This window comes from Camelus ferus, chromosome 33 (genome assembly GCF_009834535.1).
Source record: "Camelus ferus isolate YT-003-E chromosome 33, BCGSAC_Cfer_1.0, whole genome shotgun sequence".
Classification (NCBI taxonomy): domain Eukaryota; kingdom Metazoa; phylum Chordata; class Mammalia; order Artiodactyla; family Camelidae; genus Camelus; species Camelus ferus.
This window is the reverse complement of record NC_045728.1, coordinates 14,909,123-14,928,688: the sequence shown is the minus strand read 5'-3', so window position 1 is coordinate 14,928,688 and position 19,566 is coordinate 14,909,123. Positions and strand designations below refer to the sequence as shown.

General features: G+C 53.6%; 1 protein-coding gene across 7 annotated transcripts in view; it reads left to right on the top strand.

Annotated features, from left to right (window-relative positions):
* The window catches only part of ZBTB16 (zinc finger and BTB domain containing 16), a 184,209-nt gene extending 167,979 nt beyond the window's left edge, over nucleotides 1–16,230 (top strand). For 6 of the 7 annotated variants that reach the window (XM_032472647.1, XM_032472649.1, XM_032472644.1 and 3 more), the window contains 3 exons: nucleotides 3,189–3,359; nucleotides 7,674–7,841; nucleotides 10,610–16,230. In XM_032472647.1, coding sequence (XP_032328538.1) covers nucleotides 3,189–3,359; nucleotides 7,674–7,841; nucleotides 10,610–10,839 — 569 coding nt within the window. In that variant the 3' untranslated portion in view covers nucleotides 10,840–16,230. The other variant, XM_032472650.1, reaches the window with a different exon arrangement.
* The last annotated feature ends 3,336 nt before the right edge of the window (nucleotides 16,231–19,566 follow it).

Genomic DNA, 19,566 nt, shown 5'->3' with positions numbered 1-19,566 from the left:
AAAGCCATAATCTCTCTCCCTGCTTCCAGGGAAGAGATGCCACTTGCCACTGCTGTTGGTCCCCATGCTGCCTCCAGGGTCACTGCCCTCACATACAGGTTATATCGCGCTGGCATCCTCCCCCCATCTTTTAATGGCACCGCGATGCCTGCAGAATGAAATCTAACCTGTCCCACCTGGCGATATGGCCCTCTGTGCTCTGACCCCCAGTAACCTCCCTGGCTCATCTTCACCCCCCGGGTCTTTCCTCTGTCCCTGCCTGCTCAGAAAGTTGCTTGCGGTGTTTCCTTAGCCTGCCTCCTTTCTCTGGTCCTCAGCTTCTCAGCACTCTTCGTTTCTGAAAGCTGAGCTCAAAATCTCCAAAGCCCTCTTGGTGTCCATCAGCCTGTGCTACCCTCTGGCTGGTTGTTGACTTATTTGTGTCCCGCACTGATCTGGGACCCTGCTCCTCTGGGTGATCCCAGCATCCCTGTCGTCACCTGGCCCAGTGCCTACACTAGGTGATGTTCACTGAGTCGGCTGAATGGACACGAAGTGGGTTCAGGCCATCCTGAGAGAAAGAGACCACATAGCGGAGCAGCTTTGGGGCCCTGGGAGGACCACGGGATGGAGGGGATGGGGGTGAGGCTCTGCCCTGTGGTGGGACTGGCCCTCAGAGCTTCTCTTGGCCTGGCTTTTTAGGCTCGGGGTGTCCTGCTGGGAAGGTCCTTCATGCTTCTCTGACCCAGGATCCTTCCACACTGAGGATTTCAGGGATGCAGAAGGAGAAACCTGGGCACTTAAAGGGCATGGCTCGCCCAGGATGCCGGCTCCATCTTACAGATAAAAGGCAGATGTTTGATGTCTGGCTTCATTGAGGCTCTCTGTGGGGCAAGGTCAGGGTCAAGGAGGGGGTCGGTGCTGGGGGCCGTTGCGATGAAGTGGGCAGAGGTGCTGTGGCACAGAACACGTGACAGACGGACTCTCCTGGGCCTGCTGGCTGGGCCGGACTGGGCTTTTAGGACGCACTGTCGGCCCTCAGCCTGCTTCTGCTGGGCAGACCACTCTGCTCAGTGTGCCCCCGCCATCAAGTGAAGCGAGCGCCCCAGTACCTCGCAGAGAGCTTGCTGGAAAGCTTCAGAGAGCTCTGCCTTGTGATCCGGCCTCCAGTGCGTTCCTCCTGGCCCGGGTTCTCTCCCTGTTGCTACCATGGGCCCCGGATGCACTGGGGCTCCCGACGCAGCCATGTCCGTCCTGTGCCTCTTCCAGGAGAAGCCCGGATAGACAGGTAACAGGTGCAGACAGAGACATGAGCCCAGCCGTGCGGTTTCTGAAATCGGACAGACTCGGACATTTATAAATCCCAGTCCTGCCTCTTTCTACCTGTGTGACCTTAGGCAAGCTATTTAATCACTCTGTTTCCCCATTTGTAAGAAGGGGCATGAGAATCCTGCCTTGTAGGGTTGCAAGTTTTAAATGAGATGACAACATAGATAAAGGACCTGGCACAAGGTCTGTGTTAGTTCCCCTTCTCTTTTGCTCTTTGAGGCCAGGAGCAAATTCCTGCCCCTGCTTGTACTCAGTTCCCCTGCTCAGCCTTCCTGAGACCTGGGTGCAGGCAGTGGAATGGAGCATGGGTGCATGTGCTGTGAGGGGTGGGGGCTTGGTGGGGATGAGAGGCGATCCTTGCCTTCCCGCCAGTCCATTGCAAACCCCGTCATGAATGGGATAGAGGCAGCGAGAACAGGCCTCCCATTTGCTGTTTCTGCTGATGGACCTGGGAGTAGCAAGCTCTTCCCCGTTTCACCAGGAGCTCCCCGATTCCACACCGAGCAGCCCACAACTTGCTGCAGCCTAAGCTCTGCCCCGATTCTGCTCTGGGCTGACAGGGGCTGGACCTGACCCTCTTTCCCGCTTGTGTCTCTTACAGTGTTGGGGGGCGGGGATGGGGAGGAGGCAGCACTGTGCTGAGCGCAGGTGATGGTGCTCAGGTGCCAGCAAAGAGAGGTGAGCAGCTGGACTTTCCGGGGGGGGAGCTGATGTTCTTAGGAAAATGGAATCCAAGGTGGGCAAGGAGCTCCCAGTTAGGACTCAGATGGTGGGTTTAGACGCTTCCTCACGTGGTGCTGAACCCCAGAAAGCCATCTCGCTCCAAAGCATCATCGGAAAGGGGGTTGATAACAGACAGAAAATGGCAGCCTGTCCTTGTAGGGCACCATGGGGTACCTACTATGCTTCTCAGCAGCCCAGGGAACGACAGGACAGAGTTAAATGAAAATCTCATGTGCCTCATTAGCTTAAAAATCCCTACACAGTTGCTCATTGGTCTTATGATGAAGCCTAAAGCTCTTACAAGGTTTTCAAGACCCCGTGCAAGCCGGCTCTGCCCACTTCTTTGGCCTCCCCCCTCAACTTTCTCTCTGCCTCCCCAGCTGCGCTGTCCTGTCTGGTCCTCCGATCCAGCATGTTTCTCTCCAGCTCACAGACACTGTTCCATCTTCCTGGAATGCTCTCCCGATGGCCCAGGGAACTGGGGACCATCTATGATGAGGACAGGCAACCTTAAGATGTACACATGCATTTAATGAATGGAGGTGTGGTTAAGAGAATTGGGACTGTGGCCAGCATCAGGAGAGGAGCAACTCCAGGCTGCCTTGTAAACCCTGTGCTCCTTTGGACAAGTTCCTCAAGCTCTCTGTGCCTCCTTTCCCTTATCTGAAGGGTGAGGGTGTAGAACCCGCCTTTTGGAGACGTGATTTTGAGTTAGTTGCATTTAAATCGTGGCAGGCACGTGTCATCTTCATCATCGTGATTTCTCGCAGAGGCACCCTGACTCCCGTCCGCCTGGCCCAGGCCCTGAAAGTCCCTCTGAGAGATGCTTGCTGGGTACCCTGCCCTCCCCGTGGCACTCCATACGACTGCAGACTCATTTGCTGCTGCCGCGATGTGTTTGATTAATGCCTGTCTTTCTCCCACCAGACTTCAGGTTCCATGAAGGCAGGAAGAAAGTTGCTTTCTTCCACCACTGGAGCCACGTACGGGGTGCTCCATCAACACTGCATGGCCTGCACCACTTCTGGGTTTGCTGCAGAGCATGGGGCCTGGGGTGGGGGCACTGTCCAGACGCTGGCTCCTTGCTCCAGCCCGGCTGGGTGAAGAACAGCCTGTGTATGCACCTGCTGAGGCTCTCCTGCTCCTGTCCCCCGCAGGCACGGACATGGCCGTCTTCTGTCTGCTGTGCGGGAAGCGTTTCCAGGCGCAGAGCGCGCTCCAGCAGCACATGGAGGTCCATGCGGGCGTGCGCAGCTACATCTGCAGTGAGTGCAACCGCACCTTCCCCAGCCACACCGCCCTCAAACGCCACCTGCGCTCACACACAGGTAGGCCAGGCGGGGCTGGGCGGGTCTGGCAGGGTCTCTGGGAACTGCTGTCTGGATTTATCTCCAGACACATCCAGGGGGGTGCCCGGCTGAGTGGGCCCTCAGCCCTTCTCTGCTCAAGTGTCAGGCACTTGGGGGCCTCCGAGGTGCAGATCAATGTGGATAGTTCTTATTCCTTCCCATCTTGGGGAGTTTTGGTTCTCAGTCTCTCCGTGCTCAACAGAGAAGGCCCTCACTAGAAATGCAGGTTCCTGGGTCCCACTCTCAGAAACCTCGATTCAGTGGGCACAGGGGCCAGGACTCAACATTATTAGTAAATATTCCCAAAGGATTCTGCTACAGGTGGACCCAAAATGCATTGTGAGAAAAACCCACCTGCTTGGTCTCTGTCTGCCACGCCCCCTCCCACTCTCACGCGCCCCATTCCACCCACACACACTGAGCACACACGCTCCTGAGGTCAGCCTCGGGATCTTAAGGGAATGTTGCAGGAGTGGTGTTACTTGCCCCGCGGTAACAGAATCACATTTTGTATACTCAGGCCTTACCCCTGTTTAGGGCAGACAGTGGGGGTGTGTAAACAGTGAGCCAATATACAGCCCTGCTTGGCCACTTCCAGACGATGGCGGAGGAGAGCAGTTGTGAGCTGAGGGGTCTGGGCCAGGTGCCAGGCATGGCTAGTCCTTGCCACCACCTTCTAGGTTTGGGGGATGGGGCACTTGGTCCTGAGGGCCCAGAGGCACTTGCTTCCTTGCAGCAGCCTCTGACCCCCTAGCATCACCAGATTTGCTTAGAACTTTTTAGATTTGCTGCCATAGGACAAGGGGAGGTCCCAGAGGGTGAGGCCGGATAAGAAGGGCTCATGAAGAAGGGATGCTGACAAGGACTTTCTCTGTGGTGACAGCATAAGCATCTCCTGCAGGTGTATGCACCTTCCGGTCAACACCTCCCCACCTGGTCCCCAAGTTGAGCCTTATCAAAGATGGCCAGTTGCCTTTCAGCCGCTTCTGACCATGCTGCTGGGGTCTCACCATTCGGTCTCATGTGACTTGAATGAGCCTAGTCCTGAGAAGTCCACCAGGGATAGGCCCTGCCTTGCCCATGCCAGCTTCTGAGAACTCGCTATTAAAATGTCACTTGCCCCTGTGTCAGTCGTGGCTCAGATCCACGGGGAGGGACTCTTTCCAGACATCGTTTGGGAGCAGTTCTTGCGTTATCTAGGAAGCATGGAGCATGGGCGCTGCCCGTGCACCCACACGTCCACACCCACCGGTTTCACACCAGCGAGGCCGTGTGCACACGGCCCTCCACCGGCCGAGCACACCCGCACACAATGCCTCATTGATATTCCGTTGTTCTTGGCCCATTTGCTGCTGGGGCCGGGTGTTTAGCATCGGCAGCTGTGTTTGGTAGGTTAGTCCAGCCGCGCTCTTGGCAGTGATGGATCCCTGATTCACACAGCTCATCATATAATAAACTCTCAGCTGTGTTGAAGGGGCGGGGGGCTGAGGAGCCGACGGGATGGGGCCGGGATGGAGAGGACCACACTTGGGGCCCGGCCCATGCCAAGAAAACCACCAGGTGAGGACAGGCCGCTGGGGTCACAGGTGCGCTGGGCAGGCCGGAGGGGGCTCTAATTAGTCTCGTTTGTCCTGCACTTAATGTCAAGCTCATTAAAGAGGCTGCAGAGTTAATCAACATGCCACAAATTGGATTTTGAGTTCTGCAGCCGGTTTTGTGTACATTATGGCCACACGGACACGATTAACTCTCCGGGTGAGGATTTTAGGCCAGGGGCTTGCCATGCTTCAAACTGCAAGCGTGTGTGTGTGTGTGTGTGTGTGTGTGTGTGTGTGTGTGTGTGCGCGCGCGCGCATGCACACTGGTGTCTTTTCTTTCCTAAGTTCTTTTTACTCCTTTCCCTGACTCTAGAGATTTCCTATTTAAACTCATTTAACATGTGATCCACTTCATAATTAAATTCATAAAAATCTGATCAAACCAACCTCTCTGCCTTAACCCTTTGTTTTTTAAACTCTTAGCACCCCCCGCCACAAGGGGAAGGACACAGACGGCGGATCCCTCCCCCCGGCCGAGCGGCTGCCGATGTACGTTTTAATTGCCGGCTCCAGCTGAAGTCTCTCGTGGCCCTTGCTTTATTTATTTATTTATATCTTAATGAGGATACTGAATCCTTGATTAAAGTCGTAATCGTTGCCGATTCAAAAGGGAGGGGGAGCTGGATGTCAGACGGGGCTGGGTGTGCAGACGTTACACAGAGGGAGTGGCGGGCGGGCCCTGGGCAGCACTGACACTCACTCTGTTAGACACACGATGAATTAGGACCAGGATCTGCACCGGCCTCGCCTCCCCTTGGGTTGGATGGGGCTGGCGGCTGGGGACCAGGCAGTGTGCACCGCCCTGGCAGCAAGAGGGCGGGCAGGTGCTGAGGATCCGGGACTCCGTTCATCCCCAGATCTGCATGTCGTGGGGCTCACCTCCGAACCCAGGGCAGCGTCCCGTGGATTGGTGAGAACTGGTGTCGAGGGCCGGCTGTGCTATTCGAGCCTCTCCCGTCCGAATCCTTGATGGAAGTGCTCCCACCCACCCCTCTACGCCCTCGGAGCACCCTGCAAATCTTCCATCCATGAGAGAGCCCGCCAGCGAGCAGACCCCAGCATCCTCTCCCCACCGAGCCTTAAAAACCCTTCAGAGCCCGTCGGAAGAGATGAGAATTTATGTGGGTCCAGGGGCCTACATTCGAGAAGGGGGAGATGTGGTTAGCCTCCTGAGGAGGGGAGAGAGAGAAGAGTGTAAAATACCATTTGAAAGAGGAAGTGAAGGCGCAGGCCTGCGAGTCTATAACGAGAAGGACAATTTATGCCGAGGCACGAGCGCAGTTTGACATGGGGATAATGAAAAAACGTAGGTCATTGTGGATGACTTAAACCTTCAGCAGCTGAAGAAAATGTATGAAATGCAGAGGACATTACACGGTTGGCAGCCCCGCACATCTGCAGAGGGACAAGTGAAATACAGTGGGCCATTCTTTACCATAAACTGTGGTTGCTGGAGATGCAGCCCAGAGAAATTGTAATTACAGTGACAAGACAAATCAGCGATATTTAAATATTCATGAACAAAGTCTGGGGTGATCAATCTATCTTTATTGTCTGTGCCTTCACTCCTGTAATAAATAAGTAGCTGAAGGCCTCACCTTTCTTCTCCCAAAGCCCCCACTTTGGGTACAGAGGGGGAAATGGTTACTCCCCACATCCCAGCCTCTCACCCTCTGGGGGACGTCAGAGTGGGCTACACAGAAAGGAGGCTCTTGGGCATAGGTTCCAGGCCAGGAGAAGGCAGTTCTCCCCACGTTTCGGATACTGACATTTCCCGAGCATCTGCTCAGGGTCATCCCTGCACCATGTGCCGAGGCTACAAAGGTGAACACGGCTCCCTTCTTGCCCTCGTGGTGTTTCCATTCTAGAAGCACAGTGGGCGTGACAGCAGATACAGTACAGTATGTCAGTGAGCCTGTAAGTATCCAGTGCCCAGACTCTGGAACCAGATCTGAATCCCGACTCAGCTTCTTACTAGCTCTTTGGCCTCAGAGACCATGTTTCAGCATCTCTAAAAATCTCATTTTTCTCATCTGTAACATAAGAATGATACTGTCTTTCTTGTAAGATTGTTGCCACGATTATGTGATACAATCTGTGTGACGTTCTTAGCATAGTAGTGCGTACTCAATAGATGTGGGCCATTTTAATTAGGAAGTGCCATAAAAATTGTATTGATATGACTGCTAAAAGGACACAATGCTAGATATTCTTTTTCTCTGGGAATGAAGGAGAAAGTGATTCAGTTTGCATGGGCTTCGGGGAGAGGCAGAGTTGGGGAGGAGCTAAAGGGAAACTTCTAAACGTTGGTGACTTGTGAGTTGGGCCTTAACGGATGACTAGGAGTTCGCCAAGGAGAGAAAAATCATGCAGAAAGAATGGCTGCATGAGACTGTGGAGGGGGAAAGAGAAGAAGGCATTTGGGGGACAATGAGAACATTGGAGAGATTTTTTTTTTTTGAGAGTAGGGGAGTCAGGCTGGAATGGCTGGGCCACGGTACAGTGTGGACGCGTGTGCACAGGTGTGCCCCTTGTAGATGCTAAGAGGCCAGCAGGGGTGGGGGATGCTCAGGTCGTCTCTGGAGGTGGTGAGTACCGGCAGCCTGATCCTCCTGGTGCACTGAACATGCTCTGCTGTCCCCTAAAGAGGGGGCTGGGGGAGGCAAGGGCCTGATCCAGCTGCTTGTCCGCACAGGCGACCACCCGTACGAGTGTGAGTTCTGTGGCAGCTGCTTCCGGGATGAGAGCACGCTCAAGAGCCACAAGCGCATCCACACGGGCGAGAAACCCTACGAGTGCAATGGCTGCGGCAAGAAGTTCAGCCTCAAGCACCAGCTGGAGACACACTATAGAGTGCACACAGGTACTGGGAACAAACGCCCTGGCCCTGGGACCTGGGCGGGGGTGTGTGTGTGTGTGTGTGTGGAGGGGGCAGATGGTTCCCCAGAGAAGCCCAGGTGAGGGTGGTCCCAGGCTGAACCAAAGAGTGGAACAGCTTCCCTTAAGGGTTCATACAGCAACCTGTGAACCACTACCTCCCAGCAAGGGCAGGGCAGACATTACTAATCAATCACAGCACCCTTTCCACGAGCCCAGACCCGCCTTCCAGGCAGCCGTACCGAGAGCTCACAGACGATGTCCATTCGGGAATCCCGAGTTACGGTTAAGTTGGCCTGGTCCGCTGAAAGTGAAGGTTAGGATGATTCCATGTGACTTGAGGGTGAGAGTAAGAACTATGGGACACTGACTTAGGTTATGATGAGGGTTGGGAAAAACTGTAAATTAGACTGAGTTTGGTTCAAAGCTTAGAAAAGCAGATGTTTACCCCTCTACGAGTATAATGATTTCCCATTTCAAAGGGCCTTCAAATTCCTTTTTACGTAAAAGAACTCAGCAGCTGTTTCCCTGGAGCCTGAGGACAGAACAGGTGGAAGTGGTCCCGAAGTCCAGAATTGCCAGAGCTGGGGGCAGTGGGATGCTAGAGCCGGCCCCAGCCTGCCTGCGAGAGCCTTTGTGCACATCGCTCTCCAGCTCCGTGTTCAGTGTCATCACCTTGGTTGCTTAAAATCGACCAGGGTGGGTGGTATGCACAACATGGCCACTGGCAAATGCTTCAAAATCAGGGCTTTTTGGAGAGCCAGTTGTTAACTCTCGCCACCAGACACTGCTGGCTCGGGGGTATATCCTCAGAGGGACCTCCCCTGAGGATAAGAGGTAGTGGAAGCTAGTGGAACGTGGCAAACCAGGAGGCGTCCCCTGATTAGGGGAAACAGCTGCCTGACCAGAGGAAGAGGGAGAGGTGATCAGGCAGGTCCTGCTGGCCCAGGGGAGAATGTGTTTCCCTGGGAGGGGAGGGGGACAGAGGGAGCAGTAAGCAGAGGAGACATGTGATCATGGCTCTGCTTTCTTGCTTCCAGCTGGGCCACAAGGAGAGGATGGGGTGCTCAGTGCTGACAACTAGAGTGACCCCCCCAGGATTTCCCAGAACCCTAGGGCTTCCTTAGCCCCCTCATCAGAGATGTGACCTGGTGGGCGGATCGTTAAATGTGTTGGCACTGACTATTGTAAATAGCCGGTCAATAGTTAGATCACTTTGGCTGTTCATTACTTCATTATTTGCAGGGGCCTCTGCACAGAGGTGTATCGATAGCGAGATGGCTGGCCAGTTAATTACTGTATTGAAACAAGGTTCCCTCACATCCTCTGCTCAGCTCCAGGGGACTTGTAACAGCGGGGCAGGTGGGCTGGTCACAGCTAGGGTGTGGCCATGCACTCCCCAGTTCTCTATCCCACCCCCATTCCAGATCCAAAGGGGAAGGCGGGGTCCACAGCCTTGGAGGAATAGCCATCCCCAGATGGAGCAAGTTTGCAGGATGTTTCACCCCACCCCTGCTCCCTACCATCCGTAGCCCTGAAAGGACTCCATCTCCTTGCCCCGCTAGAAGGAACTGTGTGCTGAACAGCCATCCCTACGGACTTCAGAGGTCTCACTACCCCTTTTCTAGACCTCATTTCCTTTTGGAGGAAGGGGAGAATCTGTGCCCTTGAGAGAGTTAACAGTAAGGCCAGGGACTGGAGCTGTGCTGAACAACACCGTGGCCCCTACCTTTGTGTGGCTGTTTATGTTAGTTACAGTGCACAAGGTTAGGAATGTAGTTCCCCCCCTCATACATTGCTGGGGGGAATGTAATTTGGTGCAGCCACTATGGAAAACAGTATGGAGGTTCCTCAAAAAATGAAAAATAGACTTACCATGTGATCTAGCAATCCTACTCCTGGACTTATATCTGGAGGGAAGTCTTAATTCAAAAAGATTGCACCCCAGTGTTCATAGCAGCACTGTTTACAATAGCCAAGATGTGGAAGCAACCTAAATGTCCATCGACAGATGACTGGTTAAAAAAGTTGTGGTATATATATATATATATATATATATATATATATATATATATATATATAAATGGAATACTACTCAGCCATGAAAAAGAATGAAATAATGCCATTTGCAGCGATATGGATGGACCTAGAGATTATCATACTAAGTAAAGTAAGCCAGAAATAAAAAGACAAATACCATATGGTATCACTTATATGTGGAATCTTAAAAAAAATGACACAAATGAACTTATTTACAAAACAGAAAGAGACTCACAGACATAGAAAACAAATTTGTGGTTACCAGGGGGGAAAGCAGGGGGAGGGATAAATTAGGAGGCTGGCATTAGCAGACACTAACTACTACGTATAAAATAGCTAAACACCAGGGTCATACTGTAGAATACAGGGAACTACATTCAGTATCTTACAGTAACGTATAATGAAAAATGATATGAAAAAGAATATATGTGTGTATAACTGAATCACTCTCCTGTACACTAGAGACTAATACAACATTGTAAATCGACTATACTTCGGGGGATGTAGTTCCCCATTCCCACCGGCCGCATTTCAGGCCCTCAGAACCCAGTGTGACCCCTGGCTGCCATACTAGATGGTCCATCACCATGGGAAGTGCCGATCTCAAGGGACCAGAAGCCCAGGGGTGGGAGGAGGGTGCAGAGCATCCCTGTGGAGGTCCCCCCCTCACAGCTGCCCGCTCTGTCCTGGCCTTCTCCTGCCCTCCCCCCACAGGTGAGAAGCCCTTCGAGTGTAAGCTGTGCCACCAGCGCTCCCGGGACTACTCGGCCATGATCAAGCACCTGCGAACGCACAACGGCGCCTCGCCCTACCAGTGCACCATCTGCACGGAGTACTGCCCCAGCCTGTCCTCCATGCAGAAGCACATGAAGGGCCACAAGCCCGAGGAGATCCCGCCTGACTGGAGGATAGAGAAGACTTACCTCTACCTGTGCTACGTGTGAGGCTGGCCCGCAGCTGCAGCGGGGGAGCGGGGAGCGAGGAGAGCTAGAGCAGGATGAGGTCCAGGAGGACTGTGCAAACAACACAACACAAAACTAAAAACAAACAAACAAAAAAAAAGAAAGAAAGAAAGAAAGAAAGAAAAGAGGGAGAAGGAATAGGACACCTGGGAGCTGTCTGGCCCTGGATTCTCTCTGAGGCTCCAGGTGACCCCGATGCCTGGCCCAGCCCCTTCCCCGCCAGCCTCTGTTCCTCCTTTCCTGGCTGGAGGTTGGCCTGCTCTTCTTGGGTGGTGATGGAGGTGGCTTTGTTCAGCTCAGATTGGGGGGACATTTTTCTCTTTCCTCCACCTAGATCCTCCTTTTGTGTCCAGAAATGAAGACTAGGAACAGGGTGAGGGGTCCTCTGGTCAGAGCCAACCCATCTCTGCCTGCCGTCCTCTCCATGACTCCGTGGAAGATGAGGGCTGAGGGACCGGGACGGGTGGGGGCGGTGCAGAAAGGGGGCCTGCAGACGGTGGGGACGGGCTGGGTCACAGCGGCAGCTCTAGTTTGCTGGGGGCAGGTTGGGGTGGGAAGGGGCGCTCCTGCCCTTCCCCCTGCTCAGTTCATCTGTTGCTTTCCTCTGCTCGGCCACACCTGAGTGTCCCCTCCTGGTCTTCAGGAGCCTCAGTGCTCTCGCCCCCTCCCCCAGCTCCTGGCTCCCCAGGGTTCCCCTTGACTTTGACCTCCCAGCCCCTCGTGGATGGGGCTGTCTCCCCCCTCCTCCCACACCCTAGTGGGAAAGCCGTGTCTGACTCCAGAGACCCTACCTGTACCCTCAGCTTTCTGAGAATGCAAATGACGTAAACAGAACAGCCCAGCCCAGCCCAGCCCAGCCCTGTCCTGAGCGAGATTCCTGCTGAGCTGCCTTTGCTTCCAAAATGGAAAAATGCAACAGCTAAATACATACTGTCCCACCAAACACACACCCACAAACCCCTGCAGCCCTCCTTCAGCCCCTAGGAGGGGGAGTCCATTAAAGGGCTTCTTGCCCATGGAGGGACGAGGATGTCCTCCAGAGGTGCCCTACACCAGGAGGGGGACCCCTGCCCCGGAAGGGAGTTGGTGAGTTGCGCTGGGGACCCTTTGAACACAGGGGACCCCAGACCTGGTGAGCTCTGTGGGGAAACCCAGGTCCAGAGGGTGGCACAGAATTTCTGGCTCAAGGGCCCCCTAGTCCACAGGGAGGAAGATGGGAGGGAAGGGGGCGGGGAGGAGGAGTTGAAAGCGCTTTGCCTTGTGTTACGTTTTGCTTCTTTTCTGTGTTCCCTGTTCGCCTGTTAGCACATTGTACTTGAATTACCTCAGTTTTTTGTGACCTCATGAGCTTTTTTGACCCCTGTATCTCTTTTTTTTTTGGTTGGGGGTTGGAGGAATGGGGAGAGTGTCCTTTTCTGTTTCTTGTGTAAATTAATAGCTGATTTAATAGACTTCAGCTGGCCGAGGTCCTCCCCATCCCCCAGCTGGGAGGAGCAGTGCAGAAGGAGCTGAGTACTCAGGATGTGAGTGTGAGGCCGGGGCAGGAGGTGGGTGGCGGGGATGGGGTGCCGGGGGGCAGGGCCAGGTCACTGCTGGCTCCGCCCAAGGCATGACGTCATCGATCACCGTGTACTCTGGAGAAGACCCTACCTTTCTTACAATCTGCTGGGTCATCTAGGTCTTGGGGGGCAGCCGGTGTTATTCAGATCCCTGCAACTGCAGGGCCCCCACCTCTGTGTGCATTATCACTGCCAAAACCGGTCTCTTTTCAGGGCTGGTTGGGGACGAGCCGGCCTGTGTGTTGTTGCGATGGGGCAGGGGTGTTGTTTTTCTAAAAGCTACCTCTTCTGTTTGTCCGGTTGTTCTTTTGTTCCCTTCCTGTCTCCCGTCCTGCTGCTCTGCTTCCCCTCTCCTCCCCCACCTCCCCTCCCTCAATTTTTGGAAAGCACATTTGCAATATTTGTATTCGCTTTGGGACGGGTCTTCCGTTTCATCTCATGCTTTATTTGTTGAGTTGTTTTTTTTTTTTTTTTCTTCCCTTTCTCTCTCTGAGAAAGTTGTGGTTGTGTTTTTATCTTAGGTTTTAAAAAGTGGTTTCGGGAAGCGGTTTTTGGGGAGAAGGGCTGTGAGGAATACAGGGAAGTCGGAGGGATGGGTGCTGCTGTGACCACCCCCGTCCCTCGGCCCCATCCCTCCTGCCCTCCCCTGCAATCTCGCCCACCAAATCTGAAGGCCTTAAAAACGGTGTGTTGGGGGAAATGGATTGGGGGGACTATGTCGCTAGACTGTTGACTGGGGACAACATAGAGGGGATACTATTTTGCAACTAGAATAATGACTTAGTGCTTTGGAAAGGAAAACAAAAAGTTAAACTTGAAATCCGTAACTAGAGCAGTGGTCGTGTTTATAATGTGAAAAGAGTGAAATCATTGAGGGCGGGGCAGTCTGTAAGAAATCTTTATGCACTATTGCTGCCTCCCCCAATCTGGGAAGAAGCGGGGACTGGCTGGCCCTCAGGGGATCTGTAAATCCCAGAAAACAGTATTTGAACAGAAGGATAGTCTTTCAACTTTGGGGGGAAGGAAAAAAAAAATTCAACTATTCCACAGACCTAGCTGGCACCTCTCACTGCCCCCCCCCCGCCCTCCCACCCAGCCAGGGTCTCCTCCCCTGTTTGTAAAAGCTGAGAGGGTTGAGCTCATATTGACAAATTGTAATATTTTTGTAATATTTGTTAGGTCCTTCATCACTTCTACCAGACCTTGCCCCTTCCTTTTGTAATGTGAATAGGAAACAAAAAAAGACAAAAAAAAAAAAAAAAAAGAAATTCACCACCACCACCACCAAAATACCCCTTTGTGCGTGCCTGTGTGTGCGTGTGCTTGTGTGCGGTTGTGTGTTACATCATGCCGTATTGTAATCTGGTGTTGCAGCGTTGGATGGTACTCAGTCAGCCCCTGCCTGCCCCCACCATCCCACAAGGATGCTGGTCGGGAAGTGGGGAGAGAGGACCAGGGCCTGGGGTTTCTGGAGGAATGCTGGCTAGGGAGACCTCTGAACTTGGCTCTCCCCTCCTCTCCCGTGAAACCACAGACACCCTGAAGAGACTCCAACATGCCTCTTTCCCAGCTTCCTACTCACAAAGACAAAAGAATTCTGACCTCCCCACGGCCTTCGTGGCCAGGCCTAATGGCCAAGATGAGGATCAGAAATGATCTGAAGGCTTTAGACGTGTGGACAAAGAAGGCTGGGGAGACAAGGCGGGCAGAGGCTGCTCTCTCCCTAGGTGAGACCGGAGCGTTGTCACTTCCCTCTCCTTGCTGCCACCTGGCCCCTTGGCCACCACACCGCCTTGGGCCATGGTACTACTGACAACCCTGCTTGCTCCCGCCTTCTCCAGCACAGAGAGCTTCTCCAGCCTGGAAAGTCCAAGTTGATGAATTGTCCCTTTCCTACGTTCGGCTCCTGTAATAAGCATGTCCCTTAATGCTTTTGGTGACATTTCCCCCTCACTCATGTGCTCTTCCCCTGTTCACTCCTTCACTCATTCAAAGCATTAAAATCCTATGTGTATATAGGATAGACAAATATATAGAGAGATATATATATAGCAAGAGAGAGAGATATAAAATAGTAAATATCATTGCTGCTTTGGGCTGCTTTGGAGGAGGCCACGAGTGGGGGAGGGGTGATCGGGGGTGGAGGGGGTGGGGAGGGAGGCTGGGGGACCCAGTGATTCAGTACAATCCAGGGATGCAACGCGGGCTTGTTTAATCTTTGTGCCTGAACAGTTTTTCCATGTTTAGAAAAAGAAAAAGAAAAAAAAAACTGCTGCAATTTTTTCACAAGTGTATGGTACCCTCTGGATGCTAGTGATACAGTTGGCTGCTGGGGAGTCAAGGCCTTGGAGGGAGAGGGCTGGCTGCCTCCCCTCCTTACAGGGGCGTGAACAGCGCTGGGGTAGGGGGCTTCCGACTTTGCCCATGAGGGTGGTGGGGAGATGTGTGGCCAGTTCCCTGCAGACCCAACAAGGGTGAAAGCTGGGGGCACGGGATGTGAGACAGAAAAGGGGAAAAAGATCAGACTCAGTTTGTTCATTTTTCCCGGGCTTATGTTAAATCTTTTTCCGCCTCCCACCTTGTTTCCTCCTTCTTGGAGCTTCGTGGTGGCATTTACCTGCATATTTCAGGACAGGGGGGCAAAAATCAGACTAAGCCTACACGGTGGGACTGATGGGCGGAGGAGAAAGGCAGAGCCCACCAGAAGGAGTGCAAGACAGACCAGGGGAGTTGGGTCATGGGGAAAGGGCTGGGGAGGGGGGGTTCAAGGCCCCCTGCAGACCTGGCAGCCAGCAGCCCCCGCCCCCCTGAAACCTTGGCGGTCCACTTAGCAGACAGGGTACCAGCCTCCTGGTGTGTGTCATAGGAGTTGTTCACATAGTGTTATGCATGATCCTTGTAAGGTTAAGACGCCGTGGTGGTGCACCATGACATCCAACCCATATATATAAAGATAAATATATATATATATGTATGTAAATTATAGCACTGAGGGCTTTGCTGCCCTGCTGGACCAAGCAAAACTAAGCCTTTTGGTTTGGGTATTTTGTTTCGTTTTGTTATTTGTTTGTTTTTGTGGCTTGTCTTATGTCGTGACAGCACAAGTGCCAGTCCGATTGCTCTGTATTACAGAATAGTGTTTTTAATTAATTGATGTTCTAGTTCATGTCTACCTCAGCACCTCCTCTTAGCCTAATTTTAGGAGGTTGCCCAATTTTGTTTCTTCAATTTTACCGGTTACTTTTTGTACAAATCAATCTCTCTCTCTTTCTCTCTTTCTCTCTCTTTTGATCTCTCCCTCTCCCTCCCTTTCTTTTTCCCTCCCTCCATCCTTCTTCCCCTCTCTCCCCTCTCACTTCTGTTTGTACCATTTTCTCTCTTACTCTCTCCTTCCTCTGTTCCCACCCAGCCCTGCGACCCCGCCCTGTGCTTGCCAGCCCTGTCTGTCTAGCCCCAAAGCAGCTCACCCCAACTTGTACGGTCCTGGTTGCAGCTTTCCGCATCTGCCTTCGTTTCGTGTAGATTGATGCGTTTCTTTGTAATTTCAGTGTTTCTGACAAGATTTAAAAAGAAAAAAAAAAGAAAAAATGAATTTACTGCTGCAGGCTTTTTTCTCTCTCCATGTGTCACTAAGTGAAGTTTGTGCCTTCTATAGCAAAGAGAATATTTTTTACATCCTACTAACAGTAGATTTTTTTGTAGTGAACATTTTTTGTATTTTTATTTATAAGTCTCATAAGAAAAATAGCAATGTTCAGTTGTATACCTTGAATCTGCAGTTAGAAGAAAATAAAGTTAATTCAGTTGTCTCTGGCTTGAAGTGTCCCCCCCTTTTTCAAAAGTGCGTGGTCCTCCCTGCCTTTTCCTGGGTGGGAGGGACTGAGATTTCTGTCTGGGGTTGGGGAAGCGAATGCCTTGCGCCTCAGCCTCATCGATGTGACATGTTTTTGAGGCCATATGTGTGAGGCATAGAGCCACTTCATGACATATTTAGCTAATGCGTTTCAGTTTAAAAATAGCGTTAAATACACCAATAGCGTTTGATCTGGTGTGTATGAAACAGGCACTTGTCCACTTACCCGTTCAGCGTGAGCATCAGCCAGTAACTGGCGCGGTAAGCCTTGGGAACACGGTGAGAGCAGAGCAGACAAACCCCTGCCTGTCAGGAGCCGACCTTCTAAGCCACTGAGTTGGAAAGTGTCTGCTTATTAACTCGCTCCGGATTGCACAACATCCAGCGCCAAATCAGGTCCGTTCTTGCCCGACTCCGGAGGCAGGGCTCTCCCGTCTGCTCTTCATTATAGAGACATTTCCTCCTTCTTCCTCGCAGCTAAGCGAGCTCCAGCTATTTCTCAACAAGGAGCTGCCACCCAATGAAAGGTCCCACTCGCAGGATAAAGCATGTCCGCAAAACGCAGCTGCTCGGCCCCTGCCCTGTCTCGGGCCCAGAGGCTGCTTCTCTAGGTCTGTCTGTCTCCCTCTCGCTGGGGAGGGGAGCACTGTCCTGCTGGTAAATGTCTCAGTCAAGCCAGTTGCACCCAATCCTAGACGCCCTGGCTCAGCACCTCTGCCAGAGGCCGTCCTGCCTGCCCAGCTCTGACCAGGATAATCAAAATCATCGTCTCCTCACCAAAGTCTAGGAACACAGCAGTGCGAGCTGCAGCTGTCCCTCCAGGGTGTGAAAACCACTTCCAGGGCCCCCTGGCCGGCCTGGCCTCCAACATCATCCAGGGGTCCCTGGGAACAACCTGCTGCCTGATAAACTCCCAGCACCAGCCTGCGGGGAGGCCCGATTCCCTGCCCGCTCTGGGTGCTGACTTGGAAGAGGGGCCTTCCAGCTCCTGTGCTCTGGGGACCTGGGCTGGGGTCTGTGTGACCCTCAGGTTGCGAGATGCTAACTGCCTGGAGCTACACATACCTCCTTGGACAGATGACCTTCCCAGGAGGGGGAGACGCGGTCCCTCTGTGGGGCAGCTTCTCTGTCCCTCTGCACTTTCTTCTCTCCTGCTCTCTGCTCTGTCATTTTTCCTTCACCTCATCTCTCTTTTCCTCCCTCTCTCATTTCTCTTGGGGTTTCTTTTGGCCTTTGTGTCTGCCCCACATTATTTTCCTCTCCCCATATGTCTCATCTTGGGAAACAAGCCTTTGCCCAAAATATATTTGGTTTGATTTTGGGCCTCCGCCCCATTCCTCCAAGCCATCCATCCACCCCTTTCTTCTCTGGGTCCCTGCTCATTCCCCAGGTCTCTCCCCCCACCCCACCCCCACCCCGCTGGCCTCCCTGCCCCTCCCCCACGCCCCTCCCCACCCCAGGCCTCAGCTTTCTCTTGACAGATGGGAGGGCAGTGAGCACTCCCTCTTTAAAACAACATTTAATCGCCGTTTTCTGTTCTTGGACATCAAAGCTGGGGCTTAGGCGATGCTCCGGGGTCGCGGTGCTCGGGCTCTGGGGGAGAGGAGGTGAGTGAATAGGGGCTGGGCTGAATGGGCTTTGTGTGGCCGCTGGGGTCTGCCTGCTTTACATGCTCTTTGACCCAGATATGATCTCATGGAGAGAAAGGGGCCCTGGCCGGGCCAGCCTGAGAACGCTCCGTGGCCTGACTCAATCCCCCAGCCTCCCTCCCTGGGGCAGGGGGCCGGCCGCCCGCCCCCTGCCCGCCCCTGCCAGCCCAGGCGCAGCTGCCCTCTGCCCCAGCCCGCCACGCCGGGCAACCACCTCCAGGACCAGACTTGCCAACAGGGCACTCTGCTGGGGTCAGGGGCGGGGCCGGGCAGCCGGGGGAGTGGCTACATTCCTCCTGAACGAGTCTCCAAGGACATTAGGTGGGGACCCACCCCTCCCCACATACAGGGACAGCGTGCCTTCCTGGCCAAGGCTAACGGGGTTCTGGCGGGCACTGGAGTCACATGTATTGGCATTAACAGCTCTCCCTCCAGCCGCCTGAGGGCCCCCCACCCCTCCAAAGGTGGCGTAGAACCAGCAGAAACTTGCTAAAGACTCAAGCAAGTTGTGGCAGGTGAGGAGACGGAGATGTCCAGCTAAATCCAAGGCCACGGCTCAGCATGGCCAGGCCTCCCGTGCTGGCTGTTCTGAGCCCCTTCCCCCCTACCGGGAAGGGGGGTCCCCAGGAGTACTGACCCCCAGCTGCTCTGCCTCCCTCTGTTCCACCCTCTGCTTCCTTTTGCGGGCAGCCAGAGGGGATTCCCCAAAATGAAAAGAGCGGCATGGCACTCATTTGATTGAATCATGCCACTCCTTTGATAGAAGGCCCTCATTACTCTTCAGATGGAATTCAAACTCTTTAACAAGGCTTATAAGACCTTCTGCAACAGAGCCCCTGCCAGCCACCCCAGTCTCATCTCAGGATCACCCCGTGTTCCCTGGCCACCCACCACCGCGTGGCCCAGACCGCAGATGGTTTCAGGAAGACCCTGGGCTCCGCCCCTCCGAGGGCCTTTGCGTGCGCTGTTTCCTCTTCTGGGAGCTGCACGGGCGCCGCACGCACTCACCTCCCTTCTGTCCCAGCTTCTCATTTTTCAGGTCTCGGCTCAAACCCTACTTCTTCCAAGAAAGCTTCCCTGGTCACTGAGGCTGCACTGAGCGCCCCTCTGGTCCTATTGCCGTCGTGCACTGTAATCACCCGCTTTCTTAACTGTCACCATGAACCCAAAGTTAAGTTCCTCGGGAACAGGAATTGTGGGTTATCTCCATACTCCCAGAGCCTAACGCTGTCTGGCACCCAGTAGGCACCTAATAAATCTTTGTTGAATAAACAGAGAAAGAAGGAAGGGGAGGAAGATAGCATCAGGGGTTGAGGTCGGAGTTGCCAGGGACGGCAGAACCGGGTAACTTGGATGCATATCACGCGGCGCCCAGGCACCTCCGTGCGCGTGCATGTCGCCGGCAGCGTAGGGGCCTCAGAGGAGGCGTCCCTGCTTCCCCTTACATGTGCCCATGGCGGTTCCTAGAGATGCCTGAACTGTGTTTGCCATGTGCAAAGGGAGAAGCAGCCAGCCCAGAAGAGTACACAGTTCAGGCAGGGAGCTGCCTGGGCATCACTATGTGTTTGTGTGTGTGCGCGCGCATGTGCGTGTGTGCCCGCATGCATGGACCTGGTCCTGGGCTGGGCTGTGATGGGCGGCCATCCGC